At 45.9% G+C, this 24395-nt stretch overlaps 1 protein-coding gene across 1 annotated transcript in view; it reads left to right on the forward strand.

Annotated features, from left to right (window-relative positions):
- Positions 1–24395, forward strand: part of PREX1 (phosphatidylinositol-3,4,5-trisphosphate dependent Rac exchange factor 1) — a 343823-nt gene that overhangs the window by 293822 nt on the left and 25606 nt on the right. The window contains exons 22-27 of the mRNA XM_088472186.1: positions 6962–7140; positions 8891–9052; positions 9633–9843; positions 10478–10757; positions 13731–13928; positions 22977–23065. Coding sequence (XP_088328312.1) covers positions 6962–7140; positions 8891–9052; positions 9633–9843; positions 10478–10757; positions 13731–13928; positions 22977–23065 — 1119 coding nt within the window. The remainder of the gene's footprint in view (positions 1–6961; positions 7141–8890; positions 9053–9632; positions 9844–10477; positions 10758–13730; positions 13929–22976; positions 23066–24395) is intronic.

Raw genomic sequence — 24395 nt, forward strand, 5'->3', positions numbered from 1 at the left:
CCGCGGGGGGAAGGATTAGGTTTAAGGCACCCCGGGGGGATTTAGGGTTAGGCACCCCCGGGGGGAGGTTAGGGTTAGGCATCCCCCCCTGGACGCCAGTATCCTGTTCACCGTCGGGATACCGGCGTCGGCATTATGCGGGGCATCAGGATTCCGGCGTTGGTATTTCGACGGCCAGTAACCCGTCTGCCGGCATTATAACTACATCCCGTTCTGGACAGCCTTGAGTGTTATTTTTCCCAACAATAAAGCGTTCTGGTGAGCACATTTTACTGAAATTCTTTAGTTCATTCCTGAGAAGGTATTGCCAGTAGTTATCGCTACTTAAAGGTACAGTGTGATTCCTATGTTGCAAAATTATTACTTTCCTCACGTGAGGGATGTCTTCCAGTGGTGACAATACCCTCTTCCACAGAGTATGTGCAGTAGCTCAGTTGGCGTAGTGAGTTCTTGAGGTCTGATTCCCACTAAGGTCCTGACTGTGTGGAGTTCTGTTTGCATGTGTGCGCGCTGGTTTCTCCCCAATCTAAGAAATATACTGGTTGGTTAATTGGATTCTGACAATTGTTTTTCTACATCAGGGTCCATAGGGTATCCACAGGATACCTTGGGGTATAGGTGATGACGTCAGGCATCGGGCACCATAGAGTTAAGTTTTCAGCCTCCCAGGATGCACTAGGGTCCCCCTCCTATACCCCGCCCCCGAGCTAAGGCATCTCAGTTTCGTTGGTGCCCGGCTCGGAGTCGGAGCACCTGTTTAGAGGGGGGCTAAGGATAGTCCCTGAAGTTTTCTTCAAGGCAGCTGTGGTTGCCCATCTGGAAGTACAGCATGGACAGTCACTACTGATGTCCATGCTGTCTTCCCTACATCCCCGCCGGTACTAGAACGCCGGTACTGATCCGAGGATGCTGGTACCATGGCCGGATTTAAGGGGGACAGCAGGTAAGCAGCGGGGTCCCGTGGTTGGTCCCCGCTGAAATATGGTCCAGAGTCCCCAGGCAGGGAGCTCCCTGGGGACTGGCTGCAGCGTGGAGCCAGGTAACCAACCTGCGCTTCCACTACCCCCCTGGGACAGCGGACCGCAGCTGAGCGATAGCGCTGCGGCGTCCCAGGGGTTAATTGCATGCCAGGGGAGCGCGCCTTCCCTGTACACAGCCGGCGCCTCCCCCGCTGCACACAGCCCTCTCTGCTCCTGCCGATTGGCCCTGTGGCAGCGCTCCTCCCCCCAGGCCGGCCTACTCTCTGCTCCTCGGTGGCCATCTTTATAGAAGCATGGTGATCGCTGCTGGACGCTGCTGAACGGTGGCATCGTGGTCTGGTCCCCCGGCATACCTCTCCTCCGTTGGAACAGGTCTGTGTATGCAGCGCTGTGTCCTACCAGACTCTGGGTCTGCGTAGTTGAGGATCAGCGCTGATAGTGCAGGGATTGATTTCTTTGCATTGAATGTGACTGCTGCTAGCGTCTGCTGCCTGTACTTTCACTTTCTACTGTCAGCCTTTTCACTGTCCCTGCTCTTCTTCTGCTAAAGCCCTTGCAGTGCGGTGATTGCAGGGCGGTTCTCCCACTATACTAACGAGTATCAGTGAGTGGGGTCACATACTTGCCATCATGTCTGAGAATGATTTTCCTGTCCAGCTTCTGTGTACTACGTGCAAGGTAGCTATAGCGGAGGGGGAGGGTAGCGCGCAGGGGCTATGTCGGCAGTGTTTTTTATTGGCGCGACCAATTACTGCCACGGCTCAGGTACAGGAACCGCCCTGGGCTTGTTTCGCCAAAGCGCTTACAACCCTAGTGGGCCAGTTAGCTCCGCAACCTGCATTCTCTCAGATGGGATTGTCCCAGCAGTCAGTGGTGTCACCCAGGCAGGGGTTCCCGAGACAACTGATGGTTCCGCACAGTCTCCCTATTTCCCCTCCTCAGGTCTCTCAGGAGCCTGCGTGGGTTAATTCACTGACAAGTTCTGTACAGCATTTGTCGGACGTATTACAAGGGGAAACTATGTTGCGGCCTCACAAGCGGCCGGTGGCGTCTCTGTCCGCTACTTATGAGGATGACGACAGGACGTCAGATGATGGGGAGATTCTGGATCTTTCTGACCAAGAACCTCTCCGTACTAAAGAGTCGGACGCTAAGTCTAAGGTTTATATTCCTGGCCTTATTTGTGCAGTCCGCACAGCTTTAGTTATTGAGGATGATGATCCTCCGGTGTCAAAGTCCAAATATGCCTTTTTCAAGGATATTAAGGGTGACCCCACAGTGTTTCCTCTTTTGGGTCAGTTAGTAGACCATTTAGAGGAGGCGTGGAAACATCCTGGCAAACGGTATCAGCCTCAAAGGCTTTTAGCGGTAGCTTATCCATTTGCGGACAATTATTTCTCTAAGTGGGAATCCCCTCCTCAGGTGGATTCTCATGTGACACGCCTAGTCCGAAGTGCCACATTGCCCATGCCCTCCATGTCCTCCTTGAAGGATGCTACGGACCGTAAGGTGGAGATCTGCCTCAAGTCCATTTATTCCCTTGCGGGGGGGGCATCAAGACCGGCTATGGCCGTATGTTGGATAGCCAGAGCTATGGAGCGCTGGCCCGATAGTTTGGAGGCGTCTCTGGATTCCGACTGTTCGGCTGATCAGTCTGAGTTAATAGGTAACCTCCAGGATTCGGCCACTTACATCAATGAAGCGGCCTTGGATATTAGTACCCTCACTTCTCGCATTTCATCGGCAGCTGTTGCTGGTCGTCGCACCTTATGGTTGCGATCCTGGAAGTCGGGCGCTGATTCCAAAAAGGGATTGGAAGCTTTGCCATTTAATGGAGAAGTCCTCTTTGGTCCGGATCTGGACAAAATTGTGGCCACGCTAGCGGCAGCCAAGTCTGCATGTCTCCCGTCTGCTGCGGTCCCTTCCAGTTCGGGTACGTCGTCCTTTCGGCCTTATAGGGCCCAGGGTAGGCCTAAGGCACAGTCCTTTCCCCGACAGGCTGGGCCCAAGAAATCGGCCAAGCCCAGGAAATAGGCCTGGAGTACCAGACGTCCGGCCCCTAAGCCTGATGACAAGCCTGCGGCCTGACGGTCCGGGCCTCCCTTTGGGGGATCCCAAAGTGGGAGGCCGCCTGCTGCAGTTCACCCAGTATTGGTCGGCAACTACGACAGACTCTTGGGTTCTCGAGGTGGTTTCTCACGGGTATGCCTTCTCCTTTCGGCACAGGCCCCCATCCCGATTCTTCACCACGGGTCTTCCCTTAGACCAGACCAAAGCCATGAACTGCAGAAGGTTTTGCACACTATGCTCCAGGCTGGAGTTATAGTGCCTGTTCCATTCTCCCAGAGGGGCCAGGGTTTCTATTCCAATCTATTTTTGGTGCAGAAACCCAATGGGTCGTCCGATTCTCAACCTCAAGGCCCTCAACAAGTCCTTGCGGGTACCGCAGTTTCGGATGGAGACCCTACGGTCCATCATTCTGGCGCTGGAACCTGGGGATTACATGGTGTCGTTGGACATACAGGACACTTACCTGCATGTCCCTATTCAACAGTTCCTCAAGTTTGCAATCCGCAATGATCACTTTCAGTTCCAGGCTTTACCTTTTGGCCTGGCGACAGCACCACGTGTATTCACCAAGGTTATGGCAGTCATGGAGGTGTTCCTGCGAATGCAGGGAGTCCGCATGTTGCCGTACCTAGACGACCTTTTGTTGGTAGCAGGGTCTCCAGAGCTCCTACACCACTTGGATCTGACAATTTCTGTACTGCAACGGCACGGCTGGTTGATAAACTGGCAAAAGTCCACCCTGATCCCGTCTCAGAGGATTCTACACCTCGGAGCCTTATTGGACTCCAGTCAGCAGAGGATCTTTGTGACGGGGGAAAAGATCTCTGCCTTGCAGTTGAGGGTGGTCAGTTGTCTGCAGAGTCGCCGTGTGTCTCTACACTCGGCGATGAAGTTACTGGGCTCCATGGTGTCAGTCTTCGACATGGTGGAATATGCCCAGTTTCACTCCAGACCTCTGCAGTAATTGATCCTGTCCAAATGGAATGGACTGCCTCAGAGTCTAAAATCCTCACTCACTCCGGAGGTTCGCCTGTCCCTTGCCTGGTGGTTACAGACGACCTATCTCAACAAGGGTTGTCCGTTTTGGGTGGCGAACTGGGTCCTGTTGACAACGGACGCCAGCCTTCGGGGCTGGGGAGCGGTCACGGGTCCACACTTGTTCCAGGGCAAATGGACTCAAGCGAAGAAGGAGCTTCCAATAAACATCTTGGAACTCCGCGCCATTTTCAATGCTCTCCAGCAGGCACATCGGGTTCTCCGGGGTCACCCCGTGTAGGTCCAGTTGGACAACGCCACCACTGTTGCTTAAATAAATTGGCAGGGAGGAACCCGAAGTCGGGCGGCACTCGTAGAGGTGTCCCGCATCCTGGTCTGGGCGGAGCGCAATCTCCCGGCCATATCAGCAGTATTCATCCCGGGAGTCCTCAACTGGGAGGCAGACTTTTTCAGTCGTCAGGACGTTCATCCAGGAGAGTGGTCCCTGCACCAGGACATCTTTCAACTTCTGGTGGACAGGTGGGGTCTTCCAGAGATTGACCTCATGGCATCATGGCACAACAACAAGTTGTCGGTGTACGGGTCTCGCACAAGAGACGAAAGCGCGTCTCTGGTGGACGCCCTGTCCGTCCAGTGGATGTTACGGTTCGCTTATCTCTTTTCTCCGTTTTCCCTTCATCCACGGGTAATCTGGAAATTCAAACAGGAAGGAGGGACGCTCCTGTTGATAGCTCCCGCGTGGCCCAGACGGCACAGGTTCTCAGACCTTCAGGGTCTGTCCGTGGACATTTCTCTGCGGTTGCCGCTATGACCGGACCTACTGTCACAGGGTCCTTGTCTCCACCCGGACCTGACTCGGCTGTCTTTGACGGCGTGGCTGTTGAGACAGCCATGTTAAGGTCCAGGAGGTTTTCCAGGTCCATAGTACAAACTATGCTAAGAGCTCGGAAACCATCTTCTGCAAGAATATACCATCGTGTGTGGCATACGTTCTTCCAGTGGTGTAGGCCGAGAGGTTATGCACCTCGGGAGTTCCGTCTGTCTAGAGTGTTAGCCTTCTTACAGGCGGGACTAGACCATGGGCTTCGCCTTGCTTCTTTAAAGGTGCAGGTATCTGCCCTGTCTGTCTGGTTCCATCGTAGGATTGCTACAATCCCTGATGTGCGCACCTTTATGCAAGGTGTTCTTCGAATTCAGCCACCTTTTGTTCCACCGGTGGCACCTTGGGATTTAGCTGTGGTCCTGAGGGCTCTCCAGGGACCGCCGTTTGAACCACTGGGCTCAGTGGATCTTAAATGGCTGACAGCTAAAACAATTTTCCTTCTGGCCATTGCTTCGGCCAGATGTGTTTCTGATTTAGGGGCTCTCTCCTGTAGACCCCCTTTCCTGATTTTTCATGGGAACAGGGCAGTGCTGCGCACTCGTCCTGATTTTCTTCCAAAAATTGTTTCCCGTTTTCATATCAACGAGGAAATCGTTGTGCTGGCTTTTAACTCACCTGACCTTTCAGTGGGTGAGGCCACTTTAGACGTTGTGCGGGCCTTAAGGATTTATGTTGACCGCACTTCTTCGTTTAGGAAGTCGGACGCCTTGTTTGTCCTCTATGGTTTCCGTAAAAAGGGTTGGCCTGCTTCAAAGCAAACTTTGGCAGGTTGGATCCGTATGGCAATTTCAGAAGCTTATCTTCATGAAGGCCTTCCGGTTCCATCCTCTGTGAGGGCTCATTCCACTAGGTCTGTGGGTCCTTCGTGGGCAGCTCGACGTGGTGCCTCTGCAGTCCAGATCTGCAAGGCTGCCACGTGGTCCTCTGTCCATACCTTTGTGAGGTATTATGCGTTTGACACCTTTGCCTCTCAGGATGCTTCCTTCGGGCGGCGGATTCTCCTTTCAGCACAGGAGTGTTCCCACCCTTGAAGGATACTGCTTTGGGACATCCCCAAGGTATCCTATGGATACCCTATGGACCCTGATGTAGAAAATATGAGATATGGTAAGAACTTACCTTTGTTATCTCTATTTCTACGAAGTCCATAGGGTTCCACAGGACTCCCACCCTGTCGCACCTGTGCTGCAGAGGGACTTTACTGTGTGTCCAGATCTTTTTTTCTCTCTCTTTCTTCTCCTCCTCCAGCCTATGGCTTGGTACGTAACTGAGATGCCTTGGCTCGGGGGCGGGGTATAGGAGGAGGACCCTAGTGCATCCTGCCTGACGTCATCACCTATATCCCAAGGGATCCTGTGGAACCCTATGGACTTCGTAGAAATAGAGATAACAAAGGTAAGTTCTTACCATATCTCATATTTTTTAAATAAAACTATACTAGTGTATATGTGAGTGTACATGTGGCAAGGAATATAGATTGTAAGCTCCACTGGGGCAGGGACTGATGTGAATGGGCAAATATTTTCTGTAAAGTGCTGCAGAATATGTGTGCGCTATATAAATAACTTAATAAATAAGCCAATGGCTTGATGATCATGACATTGACGTTATCCTTAGTTCGTGGCCCTCTCAGTCGCCATATCTGAACACATTTAAACATTTATGGAATATTTTGTAATGAGACCTGAGATAATGTTTGCTATAACTATTCAGGCATTGTTTCGGCCCATTTCTCTTGGAATAACAGTGCTGTGTCCTATCTGCACACTTTTTGACCGTGAAAGAGTTGGTGTTTAATGCATACTGGCAGTATTGTTGGAATGTTGTGGTCCAACATAGTGTTTAGTGACTTCTGTTGGTCCATTGGTTATTTGTTGTCCTACATGATTGTTTAAAACTACATCATAAACTTCTGTTATTAAATAACATAAGAAATCCTTTATCTTTACACAATAGCATTGGGAATATACATGGTATTACTTCCCCAAACATCTCCTTTTTAGTATTCCAATTCTCACAATTTTGTTTGCAGGTTTGATTCCTAATTTTACCTCCCAGGTCAGTGAAGACGCACCACTGATTAACCTGACTGTAGAAAATGTGCAACTTGAGCATGGCGTGGTGTACGAATATGTGAGCACCGCTGGGATAAAGTGCTATGTCCTGGAGAAGATGGTTGAACCTCGTGGATCATTTGGAATCTCGGCAAAGGTAATAGGAATCAGTGGACAACTGCCGAATAAACTTAAACTGACTGCGGGATTAATCTGCAATTTCTGCTACCTGTAACCTCCAGTTATCCCAGAATAGACCATTTATTTTACTTATTATTCTTATTTTTCCATCATTTACACCACAGGTTCTCAAACTCTCTCCTCAGGACCCCAAACATTACATGTTTTCTAGGTCTCCTCACAGCATCACAAGTGAAATAATTAGCTCCATCTTTGAATCTTTTAAAATGTGTCAGTGAGTAATGAATACACCTGTGTACTGGCTCTGTGACCTGGAAGACGTGACCTGTGTGGGCAGGGGCGGCTCTAGGGGTGTTCGACCAGTGCGGTCACACAGGGGCGCCACCCATAAAGGGTGCACCTCTCCCCAACATCCCCAAAGTGGCCCGCAGGTGGTCAAATAGGGAGGTTGAGGACCCCCACCGCCGCAGCTGTGGATGTTACAGCCTGCCCCCGGAGACTGAATGGATGCTACGCTCCTGCACGCGGCATCCATTCAGTGACAGGAGAGGGCTGGGGGAAGCCCAGCTAGTGAGACTTCCCCCCAGCCTGATGTTATTTGGAGGCGTGCCATGCAGGCATGCCTCCTAATAACATCAGGGAGGGGCGTGACCTATGGTAATTAGGCCACACCCTCAAATTCAAAGCCGCACGCTATGTAAGGGCGCCCTATTAAAAGCGGGCACAGCCCTGTGTGTGGGGTCCCGAGGATTGAGTTTGATAACCACTGATTTACACTAGTGATGGACTATACATAATGGAATAAGTAGGAATAGCTTCTTGTAATTGCTTTATCTTATTTGAGGTCTAAGAACTAGTAAGAGGTTCATATTATCATCTCAACAATTTCACTTGACAAGGGTTTTTTCATGTTGCATTGACTTGACACCTTATAGGATTCAGGGCCTCATTCAGACCCGTTCACAAGCGCTGAGCGCTCGCAACCGGGTCGATATTTGCCCACAGGGCATGCGCACGTTGGAGCCGGCTCCGACGTGTGCATGCGCGAGACCTGGCTAGCGATGGACGCTCCGTCGCTCCGGGTCTCGCACCAAAAGGGGCGAGTTGTCGATGTTGATTGACAGCTCGCCCCGTTTGGAAGGCGGGCCGGGGCGGTGGCTGGCCAAACGGAGGCGAGCTGTCAATCAACATCGACAACTCGCCCCTTTTGGTGCGAGACCCGGAGCAATGGAGCGTCCGTCGCTAGCCAGGTCTCGCGCATGCACACGTCGGAGCCGGCCCCACTAACATCAGCAATGATGTCAGTGGGGAGCTTCCTGCTCGATCAGAGCAGAATGCTCCCTGGGGCTTGCGAGTGCCTTAGGGTCTCGTCGCAAGCCCCGATGGTCCTGACCATCGCGACCATCACCCCGGTCGGTCGCAAAGCTGTGGTTGGTAACCCACAGCTTAGCTAGCGACCAGGAGGCCGCACTTCAAGATGCAAGTGGCCGCCCTCAATCAGAGCGACCGCTTGCATCTAACGACCGGTCTGAATGAGACCCTCAGTGTGTGGCTGTTAAGGAAACTGATTGAAGCTTATCCAATCAGATGCCTGCAGTGCCCGGGCACTTTTAAATTTTCTACAGTTTAATGGATTTCTGTTGATTAGTTATTGTAAGAATTATATAATTAATTAATAATATAAATAACTCTATAACTAGATAACTTTTAATTGTGTCATTGCGTTCCCTTCTGTGTATAAGTAATGGGCAATTCTGTTTTGATAGATTCTCAAAGCGTTTATTGCTGATGATATTCAGTTTGTGAAGAACTGTATGAAACTCATCTCCATGAGCAAGTCGGTGATGACCATGCCACAGTATGAGTTCCGTCACATCTGTGATACCAAACTGGAGAACATAAAAAGAAGAATTACAAGCTTTGAGGAGGTATTTAATATTTATGTCAAGTCAGGCAGAAATATGTTTGTTCTGAGAATGGACTACTTACAGATGTGCCCAGTTACATCTTTGCCGCTTGTACGGTAAATCTCGCCACGCATGACGTGCGGCCCACGAACAGTTATGCATGCTGCATTCGACCCCATAGGATTGCATGGTGCGATCGTAGTGTGCGCCATAGCGTACTATAGCGTATGCAGTCGCAAGTAATCACATGGCGCGATGCGTGCTCACGTTTGTAGCGTTATCAACGATGTATCAGGGACGCATCTATACTTGTTTTTAATGGGTTTGTTCGTCTGTATCATTCTCTTCTTCCTTATAAATAAGTGTGTCCCCTGTGGCTGATTTCCCCTGCATGGAAATAGATTAGTCCTTTCTATATTATCTCTAACTGCTGCTATCTATAACCTGCTATTCCCTTCTTATTCTGTATTTCATTACCTCCATTTTTCTGTTTATATGATACGTGTAACCTGAGGAAACATTTTGCACTGTATTAGAGAGGTCTTTGCAATGTCTTTCATCTCATTTCTTCTCAATTTGATTCTGATTCATTAACTCTCAGTTTGCAGATGAGCTAAAGATGAAAGTGAGTCCATCTTTTAAACAAGCCACTAGTGACCCTCACCCACTGCAGAGTATGGATTTTTGCCCTACCAACTGTCATATTAACCTCATGGAAGTGTCCTATCCTAAAACCACCCCTTCAGTAGGAAGGTCCTTCAGTATTCGGTTTGGACGGAAAAACTCATTTTTCGGCCTTGATCCAGACCAAGGTGAGATATACATGAGAATCAGTTTCAAAACTTCTAATTTGCCATGACTTTAAACATTACATACATATCTAGCACATATAATAATACACAATTATATATTCTCTTTATACTTAGAAGAATATAAAGCAAACGTACTAAAAGACTTCAGACCAACTGTCATTACATGCCGATGTGATGACATTTTTTGATCATCAGTTGATTTTATTATATACATGCTACAAGTTACCTCAGATTTCTGTGACCTATATAACAGAAATTGGCCTATTGTCTCGTGCTTGTGTATTGTCTCAAAATGCATCAGTAAATTTATATTTCTATATAATTTACAGTAGTATCATAAATATAACGTCCAATTGTTGTTATAAGTGCATGTGATCAGACCTAGCAAATTGTTGGGACGAACACAATTAATGATTCCTATCTAAATATGTCCAAATTCTCCTCAATCATCTCATTTATCCCCATTTTCCCTGTTTAACTTTTGAGACACTGATGTGATGGTTTGGTTCTGTGAGACTAGAGTATTTTCTGCTCTACGGGCCCAGTGTTCGAGTGGTGTTCTCTTCTTCTGCTCTGTAACTCTCTTTTCATCAAATGTTGTCTCATTTGACTATTCCACCTGTTCTCTGTGCAGTTGGCAGTTTGAATCCCATGTCCTACTCCCAGCATTGTATTGCCAGCATGGCGGCCCCTGCATGGAAGTGTCTGAACACTGAAGAGGTGGACGGGATGAATGGAAGCTTTCTGGATGGCAGTTTGCATGAGATGAATGGAAGAGCAAACCAGGAAGAGCGTGGTCTGAGTTACCTGCTGAAACACGAAGACATTGAGATACAGGATGCCTATCTGCAGCTCTTTAACAAACTGGATGTGGCAGTGAAGGAAATGAAACAATATGTCACCCAGATAAATAAGTGAGAAATTACTGCATATATTCTCCATGTACATGTGATATTCCATAATCTGCTCATGGTGGTTCACAGACTATATAACTAACTGTATATTAACTAGTCATTAATTTCATACTTTTTATGTTCAGGTAACTACACTGAATAGACACAGTTTTATATCTTCCATATCTCTGTATGCAAACTTGCAGTTGTGTTTAACACCTCTTTGTCTGCTCTCATAATTACAGAAGTGCCCTTCTCATGTAGACTCAAAATGCAATGCAGCGCAACTTGCCTGGCGTGAGTGAGCCACCAGTCCCGTGCAACTCTGCTAACGTTGGCCTCTTTTTTTGCTGAAAGTGCGTCTAAGTCACAATGCGATGCAACTTGGACGTACCAGCAGACACTGCTGATTATTTTGATATGTGGCAGTTGTATATCTGTGTGTGACTGAGACTGAAAATGGAACTTGGTGTGGAAAAAGCTGCAGCTGTTGCATCAGCAGTGACCTCCTTGCTGCCAAATCCAAGAGCCATTACTCTATGCTCATTCTTCTCAACCTCTCTGCTGGTTTTGACACTGTGGACCACCTTCTCCTCCTGCAAATTTTTCACTCCCTTGGTCTACGTGACACTGCCCTCTATTGGCTGTCCTCCTACCCCTCTGGACATTCCTCCTCTGTCTCCTCTCATGTCTCCTCCCCCCCCCCCCCACTTCCACTTAAAGTAGGTGTTCCCCAAGGTTGTGTTCTTGGACCTCTCCTATTCTCCCTCTATATGTCCTCTCTAGGTGAACTCATCAGCTCTTTTGACTCTCTATGCTGATGGTATTCAGATCTACCTTTCCTCCCCTGACCTCTCTCTCTCCTAACTCATATCCCCAACTGTCTCTCAGCCAGTGGCTGTTCCAGAGGTGGGGCTGCAGCACAGTTCAAATGGGGAGCCCCACCAACTACACTACCAAACATCACCAGCCAGGACTCACTGGCAGTGGTGTGGCTCCCCTATTTGAATTTTGGACTGCGTCTGCAGCCCCACCTCTGGAGCCGTCACAGCTCTCAGCTATCTCTTCCTTGATGTCCCAGCACTTTCTTAAACTTACTATGGCCAAGACTGAGATGATCATCTACCCACCCTTCTGAATAACCTCACTTCCCACAATTTTTTGATCAGTTGTCAGCAGACATATCTCCTATAGCCTTAAAGTGCGCTGTCTCTGAGTTATCCTGGACTCATCCCTCTCCTACAAACCACACATTCAGCACTTCTCACAGTCCTGCCATTTCCATCTCAAAAATATTTCCATGATCAGACACTTTCTCACCCAGGATGCTACTAAAACTCTCTTCCACTCACTCACTCACTCACTCATCTCCAGATTGGACTAATGTAATCTCCTCCTATCTGGCCATCCTGAATCCCACCTCTCTCCACTCCAATCTGTCCTCAATGTTGCTTCTCCGCTCATTTTCCTCTCCAAATGTTCTACATCTGCCTCCCCTCTCCTACAAGCTCTCCACTGGCTCCACATCCCCTTCAGAACCCAGTTCAAGGTTCTTACATTCGCTTACGAACCCCTCACCCATTCCTCTCCCATTTAAATCTCTGACCTTAGCTCCCTTCACACTCCCATCCACCCTCTTCGCTCAACAAATGCACGCCGCCTCTCCTACCAACTGATTACTTCCTCCCACCTCCAAGATTTTGGCCATGCTGCTCCTTACCTCTGGAACTCTATTCCTCTCAGACTCTCCACTTCTCTACAAGTCTTCAAATGGGCTCTAAGACCCACTACTTCATCAAAGCCTTCCAGCTGTCATCCTACCCTGCTGCTACATGCTCCTTCCTCCCTGTCCGTCCCATCTGTGATACAACTGTTTGGCCCTCCCCATTAGAATGTCTGTTCTCACAAGCAGGGCCCTTTACCCTCTTATGCTTCTCCTTCTCCTTATATTTTCATCTACTCCTCACTCCCCACTAGCGCACCTAACACTTTGTTGCTTATGCTCTGTTGCATATTAGAGTGTTATGATCGTTAATGCAAAAATGTATATAAACCTTGTCCAGCATGGTATTGTACTGTAAGTCACCGGTTTCTTGTTAACTTATTTTTGTACTTTGTAAGGCGCTGCAGGAACACTTGTGTTTTTATATATATATATATATATATGTGTATTTTATAATAACAACACTTCATATGCTGATTACACTTGTGTTATATATATTTTAATAATACATTTTGTATGCTGATTGGAAGACTAAGTCGCACATAGATATTAAGTGTCACATATTAAATTAATCAGCACAGTCTCCTGGTACGTCCTAGTCACATTTCATTGCGACTTAGACGCATTTTCGGCATAAAAGACACCCGGCACTAGCAGAGTCTCACAGGACTGCAGCAAAGACGAGTGAGGACCCATCTGTAACTTATGGATTTGGCCTACCATTTCATATTACACACATATTGTGCCATAAGACCACTCCACCAAGTTATTGTATTGTGAGAGGATTGTCTTACCTCAGCTAAGGGTTTTTGGGGAAGAGAATATATAAAATCGTAATTGGACTATATTGTGAGCTCTATCATCAGACTTACTGGCACCATCATAGAAACTAGGTTAAGTACTATAGCAAAAATATTTTTATAGTTATCCATTTATTATTGATATTTTTATATGAGGGAACATTAAAAAATGTAAGAGTTACTCTAATCCTTCCAGTGTTGTATGTATTCTCCTGGTGATGAGGTCTTCACATGCACCTTTTTCATTCATTGTCCCCATACTCTCCTGCATTAATAGCTGTGTTCATAAAATTGCTAATACATAAGATATTATTCATTTTTAAACAAGTTAATCTCATTTTTAATTAGAAAGTTAACAATGGAAACTAGGTCCTATTTTAAATGTAGAGCTTCATCTTCAAACAGTTTATGAGAAGCCAGGAGACCTTAATATGAACAAAGTTCAGTGTGTGTGATCTCCAATCTCTGCAGGCTGCTGTCTACTATAACGGAGCCCCTGGAGTCTGTGTGCGAGCCTATGACCACAAATGGGACACCCCCTTCCTCCCTTGTGACAGATGACGGAGACAGGGTGGAGTCGGGAGGTGTAAAGAAAGTTTGTTTCATGGTGTCTGAGGAGGATCAAGAGGATTCGGGGCATGACACTGTGAGTTACAGAGACTCCTATAGGTCAGTTGTCATTTTTAAACATATTTTACTACTAGGTCTACATTATTACATTGGAAATGCACTGTTTTTAAATTTGTATCTAAGTTGCAAACCATTTTCTCAGTCGCAGGCACTGTAAAATGGAGATGTGAGGGGACATCATGTCTGTCAGCTATGTAAATGCACCTTCTCCTCCCCTAGCCATCTCAATTGAATAAACCCAGATCACAAAATTAAATCTTATTTTTCTAATTGGGTCCATGAGGATAAGGAAGTCCCCAATCTGCCCGTTCCGTGCCTTAGACAAGTTCAAGCTTGCACACTTGCAGATACAGCCATTTTGTTCTGCCTGTCCATGCAGAGCTACATTGGGTGCACTTTCCTAAAAGTAGGCAAGTGGGATCAGACACAGCATTTACCCAGCACATTTTTGTTTTGCACAATCATAAATGAGTCTTTTTGTTTCTTGAAACATATTGTATAGGCTTGTCTGTAGTCTACGGACTTTCTGTAACTTCATCTACTTACTACAGTATTACTTACTCATCCAAAACTTACGTTATTGGCACACTTACATAATGTCTTAGTAGAATAAGTGTCTTATTAGAGAGAGGGAGAGAGGATGTTGTTCTATAATATAGTACTTTCTTGGTTGATTTATTTTTTATCTTCTAAAGACTAATATGTGACAAATCACTGTCTATCTGCTTTGATCACTGCAGATACCCCAAAGCTCTTAGGATTACAGAGCATATCATTTTGTGTAAATGTTATTAGTAATTTCCATTCATATTAAATTAGCGGGTATTCCCTGTTTAATGCTTCGTTAAGATGTGGAACAAAACAATTTTGTGCCTTAAATGTAATAGGATTTATAACCTGATTCTGCTGATATCCAGGTTATTTAATTAATTGATCATTACTTTTAAATATTGTTTTAAGTAGACTGTGACTGTTGGAGTCCAGCCATGTTATATTCATTCTTGTCAAAATGTGAATGGACATGGTTTCTTTTCTCAGACCATGTAGGGATATATTTAGGCAGATATACAATTAACGTAAAGGTTCTCTGATTCTGCTGCTGAGTAATGGCTCTCATTCACAGAGGTCAAACTCCTGATTAAAAGTCAACTAGAACATAGAGCAATATAAAACTGGTATAAAACATTTAATTTTCCAGCCATGTGGAAAATTAACTGTGGCCGCCTGTTTTAGAGTTTTTTATTTGAGAACATTAAGGTGGGTACACACCGGACTGATGGTGCGACGTGGTGATGCGATGTAACAATATATCGCAGCTCTGCACACATTGCCTGATCTGCTGTACTACGGTGCAATATATATCATTATATGTCTATCGTAAACTCTACCACATCGTCCATGACCTCGTCCCATCTGAAGTGCAGCACATCTGATGGGAAGATATGACCACCCAATTCCTTGTACGATCAATTGGGTGGTCTTCAGGGTACACATTATACGATGGTAGTTCTGATCCGCTGCGGATGATATAATCGTATAGTGCGTACCCAATGTGTTGCACTGGCCATCACCTTCTGAAATATGGCTTTGTGGTCACGTACAGTACATAATTTGCTTCATGCTACAGTGAGCATTCGGAACATACAGCTGTCCCCGTTCACTTCCAATTTGGAGACCCACAAATGAGCACGAGTCGAATTATGATAAAAAAAAAAAAAAGGTATCTTAAAAACATGGTTTTCTTCCTCCCCTGTTGATCTTGTGCTTTTATGTTGTATTAAAAATGTTCAATACTATTTGAGTTGTAAAGAAAAAAAATCATGATGTTTATACTTTTCTATTAAAATGTTGTTTTACACTTTGTATTCTGTATGTATCATTCTAAGCCATAGAATTATATTTCTTCTTCGGGGTCCATAGGGATCCACAGGGTCACCAAACAGTTAAGAACTTTGGCTCCCAGAATGCCCCGAGTCCTCCTCCATATATACCCCGTCCCTAGCCATAGGACTTCAGTTTGTTCATTTGGTGTGGCAGGATTCAGACGCAACTTTTATACAGAAGTCTGCTTAGGCAGTCGTAAGCTTTAATTTTATGATTTATTTTACTTTATATTTTCTTGATTTGGCAGTACTAAGCATCTGTATTAAGACTCCATCTACCTCCGCCGTGCCGCAACATAAGTAATTGTGCTGGTGATTTTGGCGGGTCGTGGCTGAGCTTAGCTAGTAGCAATGCTGTGATATGGACTTCACCGGATGCTTGGAGATGTCAGGTAAGGCGATTCCTCGCTTGCGGGGAATCGCGCACGGCAGTCCTTGCTTCTGGTGTAGAGGCGCACCCGAAGCCGCTGCTGTAAGTACCAGGTATTGTCCGCTTCCTTACTACACCAGCCGGGGCCTTATTGTCTGATGCTAGGGATAGGTAGCAAATGCATATCTTCTGCCACAAGGCCAGCATACATGGTTGATTAATGCAGCTTAAGGGGAGGTAGGCGCTCCCCCGGCAGCTCCTCCCCCGACCCAGACGCAATCCTTCGTGTATGAGAAGCTCACGGTCCACGGAGTGGACCTGGTAGCTATGGGTCCCAGGAGGGTCTGGGTCAGTCTCCCTGTATACGTCTCCTTTGGTGCTCTATATCCTACTATTACTTTGCGTTGCTGTAGTTGATTTTGAGCACATTGTAATTATATTACATATGCATTGTATGTGACTGTTTGCTATATATCCTGTAAAGCATATGTGTCCTCACAGGACATAAAGGAGGGTTTGTGTGCTGTCTGTTTTAAAGAGCCACCTTACCAGTCTGGTTTACCTGTTGTTGGACAAGAGCCATCTTGGGCTGCTTCTTTGTCCCAGGTTATGATGCAGGTGGTGGATCGTTTGGCTACTCCAGTGATGCCCCCTTGGATGGGGTGGCCACATATGTTTTCACCTCATGGGCATTCCACTATAGAGGATGCTGATAGCCATTCTAGTCAGACTATGGCGCCAGCTAATGTAGACAACAGACCGATTGTGACTAAAGCACCTAAACGTAAGTTGTCTTTATCTCAGTCTGTTTAACATATGGATTCAGAGGCATCATCAGAGCAGTCTGATGCACATGATTCCTCTCCAGGATCTACTTCTGGAGAGGAGGATCTTCCATCTACTGTGGATGTTACTACTTTGGTGAGGACGGTTAGATCAGTCCCAGATATTCAGGATGATGAACCAACTCATAGTAAGAAGCCTCCAATGTTTAACCACCACTGAGAGGTGGCCAAAATGGTAATTCCGGAGTCTGAACAGCTCACTGAGCTTATTGAGGAGGTATGGGGAAACCCTGATAAGCGATTTTATGTTGATAAGAGAATAAAATCATTGTACCCATTCCCACCTTCTGTATGCGCTAAGTGGGAGGTACCTCCTACTGTGGATGCTCATGTAACGCATCTAATCAGAAAGGCCTATTTCATCAGCTTCTTTTCTGAAAGATTCCGCAGATGAAAAGATTGAATCTTGTCTTTAAGGGGACTTTTTTCATCATCTTAAGTGGTTACCCGGCTGGCTATAGTTGGAGCCCGGGTAGCTAAAGTAGTTGAAGAATGGATTGGGGCATTGTAAAATTCCCTACCAAATGCTACCAGAGAACAGATGATGAATATCTCCCATATATAGGAAGCGACTTCCTATCTGGGAGGAGCTGCAGCGGATGCTGGAATTTTAGCTTCTAAGGCATCAGCAGCATCCATAGTTGCACTTAGAGCCCTGTGGTTAAGTTCTTGGAAAGCTGATACAGCATCAAAGAGGGGACTGTAAGTCTTACCTTTTCATGGAAAGGTACTCTTTGGAGCAGAGCTGGATAGCATAATCTCTACTCTGGCAGCTTCAAAGTCAGCAGGTCTGCCATCTACGTCATATAGTAGAATTAAGCAGGTTTCTTTTCAGTCTTTTCGTCCCCAGTGGAAAACCAAAATTCAGACTTCCTCTAAGCCGAATAGTTTCTAAGATACAAACAAATGGGTCTGGCTAGACAAGACGTTCAGCCTCTAGGAGAGACAATAAGACTGCAACCTGATCGAGCGGGCCTCCTAGAGGATCCCAGGGTGGCCGGCCAACTAATCAGTTTGCAAATTGTTTGCATCAAACAAATACAGATGCCTGGTCCGAGAAGTTGTCTCTCAGAGATATGCCCTCACTTTCAGGAGACACCCCCACCAGAGGTTTTTTGCCACAAAGCCTCCTTCAGATGTGAGCAGGACCTTGGCTGTACAGGAAGCAATTCATTCCCTGCTGCAGCCAAGGGTGATAACTCCAGTCCCTATTTCTCAACAGGGAAAAGGTTATTATTCAAATCTATTTCTGGTCCAGAAATCAAATGGGGCATATCACCCTATATTGAATCTAAAAACCCTCAACAGGTTTATCCATGTTTCTAAATTCTGCATGGAAACTCTTCAGTCAATTATTTTGGCTATGGAGCTGGGAGATTACATGGTTTTCGTGGATATTCAGGATGCATATATGCATGTACAAATTATCCCATCCCACTAGCAATTTTAAGGTTTGCTGTTCTTCAGCAACATTACCAATTTCAGGCTCTACCCTTTGGCCTTTCTACGGTTCCCCGGGTATTTACCAAAATAATGGCGGTCATGACTGCCTATCTCAGGCGTCAGGCAGTCAGAATACTGCCATATCTAGATGACCTTCTGATATTGGCACAGACGCCGGGGGTGTTGCAACACCATCTTCAACTGACCATAGCCTGCCTACAAAGGAACGGCTGGATCATCAATTGGAAGAAATCATCACTTTCTCCAACACAGCAGATGTTTCATCTGGGAGCTTTGCTAGATTCTCAGGCACAAAGGGTGTTTCTGCCACAGGATAAGATTGTGGCATTATAAATGCGGATACACAAGCTGATACGCAGGCAAAGAGTATCCATTCTGTCAGTAATGCAGATGCTGGGATCAATGGTATCAACCTTCGACATGGTGGGCTATGCTCAGTTACATTCCAGGTCTCTCCAAAGGTAAGGCAATACGGTCCCAGATGATTTATCTCACCTCCAAAGGTTCGTCACTCCCTCTTTTGGTGGCTAGAAAAGGAGCATCTAAACAAAGGGCGCCCATTCTGGATTCCAAATTTGGTGCTCCTTACCACAGACGCAAGTCTTCGCATTGACAGGTCATCACACTTTTCGGGGAGATGGACAGATCAAGAAAGTTATCTGCCAATAAACATTCTGGAACTGTGAGCAGTATACAAAGCACTTGTCAGGGCACAAGACCTGCTTCAGGGCAGGCCTGACCAGATCCAGTCCGACAACACGACGACAGTGGCCTACCTCACTCATCAAAGAGGCACAAGAAGTCATGCGGCCATGAAAGAAGTGACAAAGGTTCTCATTTGGACAGAATGTACAGTCAGGTACATAAATATTGGGACAGTGACAGAATTTTCATATTTTGGCCTCTATTCACCACCACAATGGCTTTGAAATGAAACAAACAAGATGTGATTTAACTGCAGACTTTCAGATTTAATTTGAGGGTAATTACATCCAAATCAGGTGAACGGCGTAGGAATTACAACGGTTTCTATATGTGCCTCCCACTTTTTAAGGGGCCAAAAGTAATGGGACAAACTAAACAATCCTAAATCTAACTTTCACTTTTTAATACTTTGTTGCAAATCCTTTGCAGGCAATTACAGCCTGAAGCCTGGAACGCACAGACATCACCAGACGCTGGGTTTCATCCCTGGTGATGCTCTGCCAGGCCTCTACTGCAAATGTCTTCAGTTGCTGCTTGTTCTTGGGGCATTTTCCCTTCAGTTTTGTCTTCATCAAGTGAAATGCATGCTCAATCGGATTCAGGTCAGGGAATTGACTTGGCCATTGCATAACATTCCACTTTTTAGCCTTAAAAAACTCTTTGGTTGCTTTTGCAGTATGCTTCGGGTCATTGTCCATCTGCACTGTGAAGTGCCGTCAATTGAGTTCTGAAGCATTTGACTGAATATGAGCATATAATATTGCCCGAAACACTTCAGAATTCATTCTGCTGCTTTTGTCAGCAGTCACATCATCAATAAATACAAGAGAACCAGTTCCATTGGCAGCCATACATGCCCACGCCATGACACTACTACCACCATGCTTCACTGATGAGGTGGTATGTTTTGGATCATGAGCAGTTCCTTTCCTTCTCTTCTCTTCCCATCACTCTGGTACAAGTTGATCTTTGTCTCATCTGTCCATAGGATGTTGTTCCAGAACTGTAATGGCTTTTTTAGATGTTGTTTGACAAACTCTAATTTGGTCTTCCTGTTTTTGTGGCTCACCAATTGTTTGCATCTTGTGGTGAACCCTCTATATTCACTCTGGTGAAGTCTTCTCTTGATTGTTGACTTTGACATCTACCTCCTGGAGAGTGTTTTTGATTTGGCCAACTGTTGTGAAGGGGTTTTTCTTCACCAACTAAATAATTCTTCTGTCATCCACCACAGTTGTTTTCCATGGTCTTCCGGGTCTTTTGGTGTTGCTGAGCTTTCCGGTGTGTTCTTTCTTTTTAAGAATGTTCCAAACAGTTGATTTGGCCACACCTAATGTTTTTTCTATCTCTCTGATGGGTTTGTTTTGATTTTTCAGCCTAATGATAGCTTGCTTCACTGATAGTGACAGCTCTTTGGATCTCACATTGAGAGTGGACATCAGCTGATTCCAAATGCAAATGTCACACCTAGAATCAACTCCAGACCTTTTACCTGCTTAATTGATAATGAAATAACGAGGGAATTGCCCACACCTGTCCATGAAATAGCTTTTGAGTTGATAGTCCCATTACTTTTGGCCCCTTAAAAAGTGGGAGGCACATATTTAAACCGTTGTAATTCCTACACCGTTCACCCGATTTGGATGTACTTACCCTCAAATTAAATCTGAAAGTCTGCAGTTAAAGCACATCTTGTTTGTTTCATTTCAAAACCATTGTGGTGGTGAATAGAGGCCAAAATCTGAAAATTCTGTCAATGTCCCAATATTTATGCACCTGACTGTATATTATTATTATATTCATTCCGGGAATACTCAGTTGGGAAGCAGACTTCCTAAGTCACCAGGACATATATGCTGGAGGGTGGTCTCTCCATCTGGGAGTGTTTCAGCTCCTGGTAAACAAATGGAGTTTACCAGAGATAAATCTAATGGCCTCATGCCACAACCTCAAGGTCCCCAGGTATGGGTCCAGGTCCAGAGGCCCATTAATAGCCTTCGTGGACACACTGGCAGTAAGATGGGACTTCAGGTTGGCGTATCTCTTTCTTCCAATTTCCCTGCTTCCAAGAGTTCTCAGTAAATTCAAGCAGGAAGGCAGAACATTAATACTGGTGGCTCCAACTTGGCCCAGACTTCATTGGTTCACCGACATACAGAATCTGTCAGTAGACAGTCTGTATCCTCTTCCTCTGTGGCAGGATCGGCTAACACAGGGTTCCTGCCAACATCCGGACTTGCCCCGTCTAGCTTTGATGGTGTGGCTCTTGAAAAACAAAGGGATTTTCCAGTTCGGTTATTCAGACGATGCTTAGGGCAAGGAAGCCTGCTTCTGCCCGCATCTATTAGAGTTTGGCATTCCTTTGGGCAATGGTGTTCCCATAAGGAATATGTTCCTAAGGTATTCAAAGTTTCCAGGATTCTGGCTTTTCTGCAGGCAGGATTAGACATTGGTCTCCGCCTGGCTACTTTAAGTCTGGTTCCAGAAGAAGATTGCTTCATTAGCAGATGTTAGAATTTTTTTACAAGGAGTTTTGCGGGTTCACTCTCCTTTTGTTCCACCAGTAGCATCATGGAATTTGTCTTTGGTTCTTAAGGAGTTACAAGCGTCCCCATTTGAACCTTTAGAATCTGTAGATTTGAAGTGGTTGACAGCAAAGACAATTTTTCTTCTTGCTATCTCATCTGCTCGCAGAGTCTCGATTTGGCAGCGCGCTCTTGTCGCTCCCCATTTTTGATTTTTCACCAGGATAAAGCTGTTCTTCATACTAGGGAGGGTTACCTTCCTAAGGTAGTGTCCCATTTTCATGTGAATGAAGAAATTGTTGTTCCAGCTTTTCAGGCTTCAGACCTTTCTGTAGGTGAAGCCTCCCTGGATGCAGTTCGTGCTCTCCATATTTATGTGGAGAGTACAAATTCTGTTACAAAATCAGATTCTCTTTTTGTATTATATGGCTTTCACAAACAAGGATGGCCAGCTAGTAAACAGACTCTGGCAAGATGGATATGCATGACTATCTCCCAGGTGTATACACAGTCTGATCTTCTGTCCTAAGCACGGTGACAGCGCTTTCTACTCAGTCTGTAGGGCCATCGTGGGCATTCAGTCGTGGTGCCTCTGCTGAACAATTATGCAAGGCTGCCACGTGGTCTTCTGTTCACACTTTTCTTAGCTTCTATGCATTTGATACTTTTGCCTCTCAGGATACTTCCTTTGGGCGACAAAGTCTCCTTTCTGCTCAGGAGCATCCCCAAAGCTAGGTGAACTGCTATAGAACATCCCCATGGTATCCATGTAGATCCCTATGAACCCAGAAGAGGAAATATAGAGTTATGGTTGACTTACCTAGATAACTCCTTTTCTTTGAGGTCCATAGGGTCCACAGGGCGCCCCCACCCTGACGCACCTGGCTTCATTGGGTGTTTTTCTTTTGGTCACAGATTCCCTCATCTTGTGTAAAGTGTGTTTCTGGTGTACGAATGCTCTTCCTTCTCCTCTTTCCTTCTCCTGCCTTTAGGCTTGCTAATTAAACTGAAGTGCTATGGCTAGGGGCGGGGTATATATGGAGGAGGACCCGGGGCATTCTGGGAGCCAAAGTTCTTATCTGTTTGGTGCCTGGTCTTTCCAACCATAATATCCCTGTGGACCCTATGGACCTCGACGAAAAGGAGTTATCTAGGTAAGTCTACTATAACTATATTTTTATCTCTACAATACTCCTTGTTGTATTGTGTATTTGGGGTAGTAACTGAAATAATGTTCAATACTGGTGCAAAATAACATCATGCACATTTTCTAATCATTTCTCCACTCTTTGTAGTGAGTGTAACAGCAATCGGGATTCAGTCTTGTCGTACACTAGTGTGCGCAGTAACAGCTCCTACCTGGGAAGTGATGAAATGGGATCAGGTAAATTATCTGCTTATCTCATTGTACGATGACATTACAATAGATGTAAATATATAGTGTAAAATGAATCACATATATCCCTGCACACCTCTGTATATAACTACAGATATGTCCTTACACATCTTTGCAGCAGTCATGGCAAAAATCCCCTCTAGTCTATTTTTTGCTGCAAATTTGTCTTAAGTCTCAATACGATGTGACTAGGACACACCCGCAGACTGTGCTGATTAGATTGATAAGCGACATATCTGTGTGCAACTGACTCTCTGAATCTGTATATGCAGTGCTACAATGTAGCTCCCGCAGCTTCATATACAGACTCAGTCGCACACAGATATACAAGTGTCACATATCAAATTAATCAGCACAGTCTGCTGGTGCGTCATAGTCATATAACATTGCGATTTAGACGCTTTCTAGCAGAGTTCAACAGGACCTGGCGGCTCACTCATGCGAGGCATGTGGTGTATTGAGGCTAGATGTATGAGGAATTATCTGTATGTATCTTCTGTTTAACTCTGCACATCTCATATATATTATTGCCTGCTATTTAGATAGGTTTAGCATATTGATAGCCAGAGCCGTAACTAGACTTTTTGGTGCCCTGTGCCAGAAAGAGCATGGGTGCCCCCCTCATTTTTCAAAGGGACATAATGGACCCAAAAAAGGGCCATGGGTTCATGGGGAAGGGCCAGGGAAGATATAGGGGAGGCCAGGAGAAGCTGGGGATGAAATAAGAGGAAGCTACAAACAAGAATGATACTAAACAGAAATTTGACAGGCCTAAACAGCGCCCCCTGACCTGTGGTGCCCTGTGCGATGGCACCGGCCGCACTACCCTAGCTATGGCCCTGTTGATAGCACTTTACAACAAGGTATTCTCTCAATAAGAGAAGAAAAATCATTGCAAAAACTGGCACTCCTATTATAAGATTGTCCCCTTTTGTCTTGATTGTTCTTCTCTTATTTAGATATTAGTTAAATCATCAATTTGGGTGCACCCTTATTCCAGGGAGCCATTTTGGCACTAGCACAAGAATGATACATTAATAGAAAGTAGACCAAAAAGTCTGAATATCGGTGCGGAATCCCCTCCACAGAGTTCTCACTCAGTTTTTCACAAAAAATACAGTGAGATGGTGGCCGGCTCACCAAATACCCCCTTACACCCCTGCTATCGACCCCTCTACCCCCCGCTTACCTCGGTGCTCCGGTGAAGTCCTCAATCTGGGGCGCCAATCAGCTGGTCTCCCAGCTCCTGCACTGTGACCCCGGTCAGCTGTTCTATGCAGCAGCTGACAAGGGTCACAGTGCAGGAGCCGGGAGACCA

Source organism: Taudactylus pleione, unplaced genomic scaffold (assembly GCF_031769625.1).
Source record: "Taudactylus pleione unplaced genomic scaffold, aTauple2 ptg000121l, whole genome shotgun sequence".
NCBI lineage: Eukaryota > Metazoa > Chordata > Amphibia > Anura > Myobatrachidae > Taudactylus > Taudactylus pleione.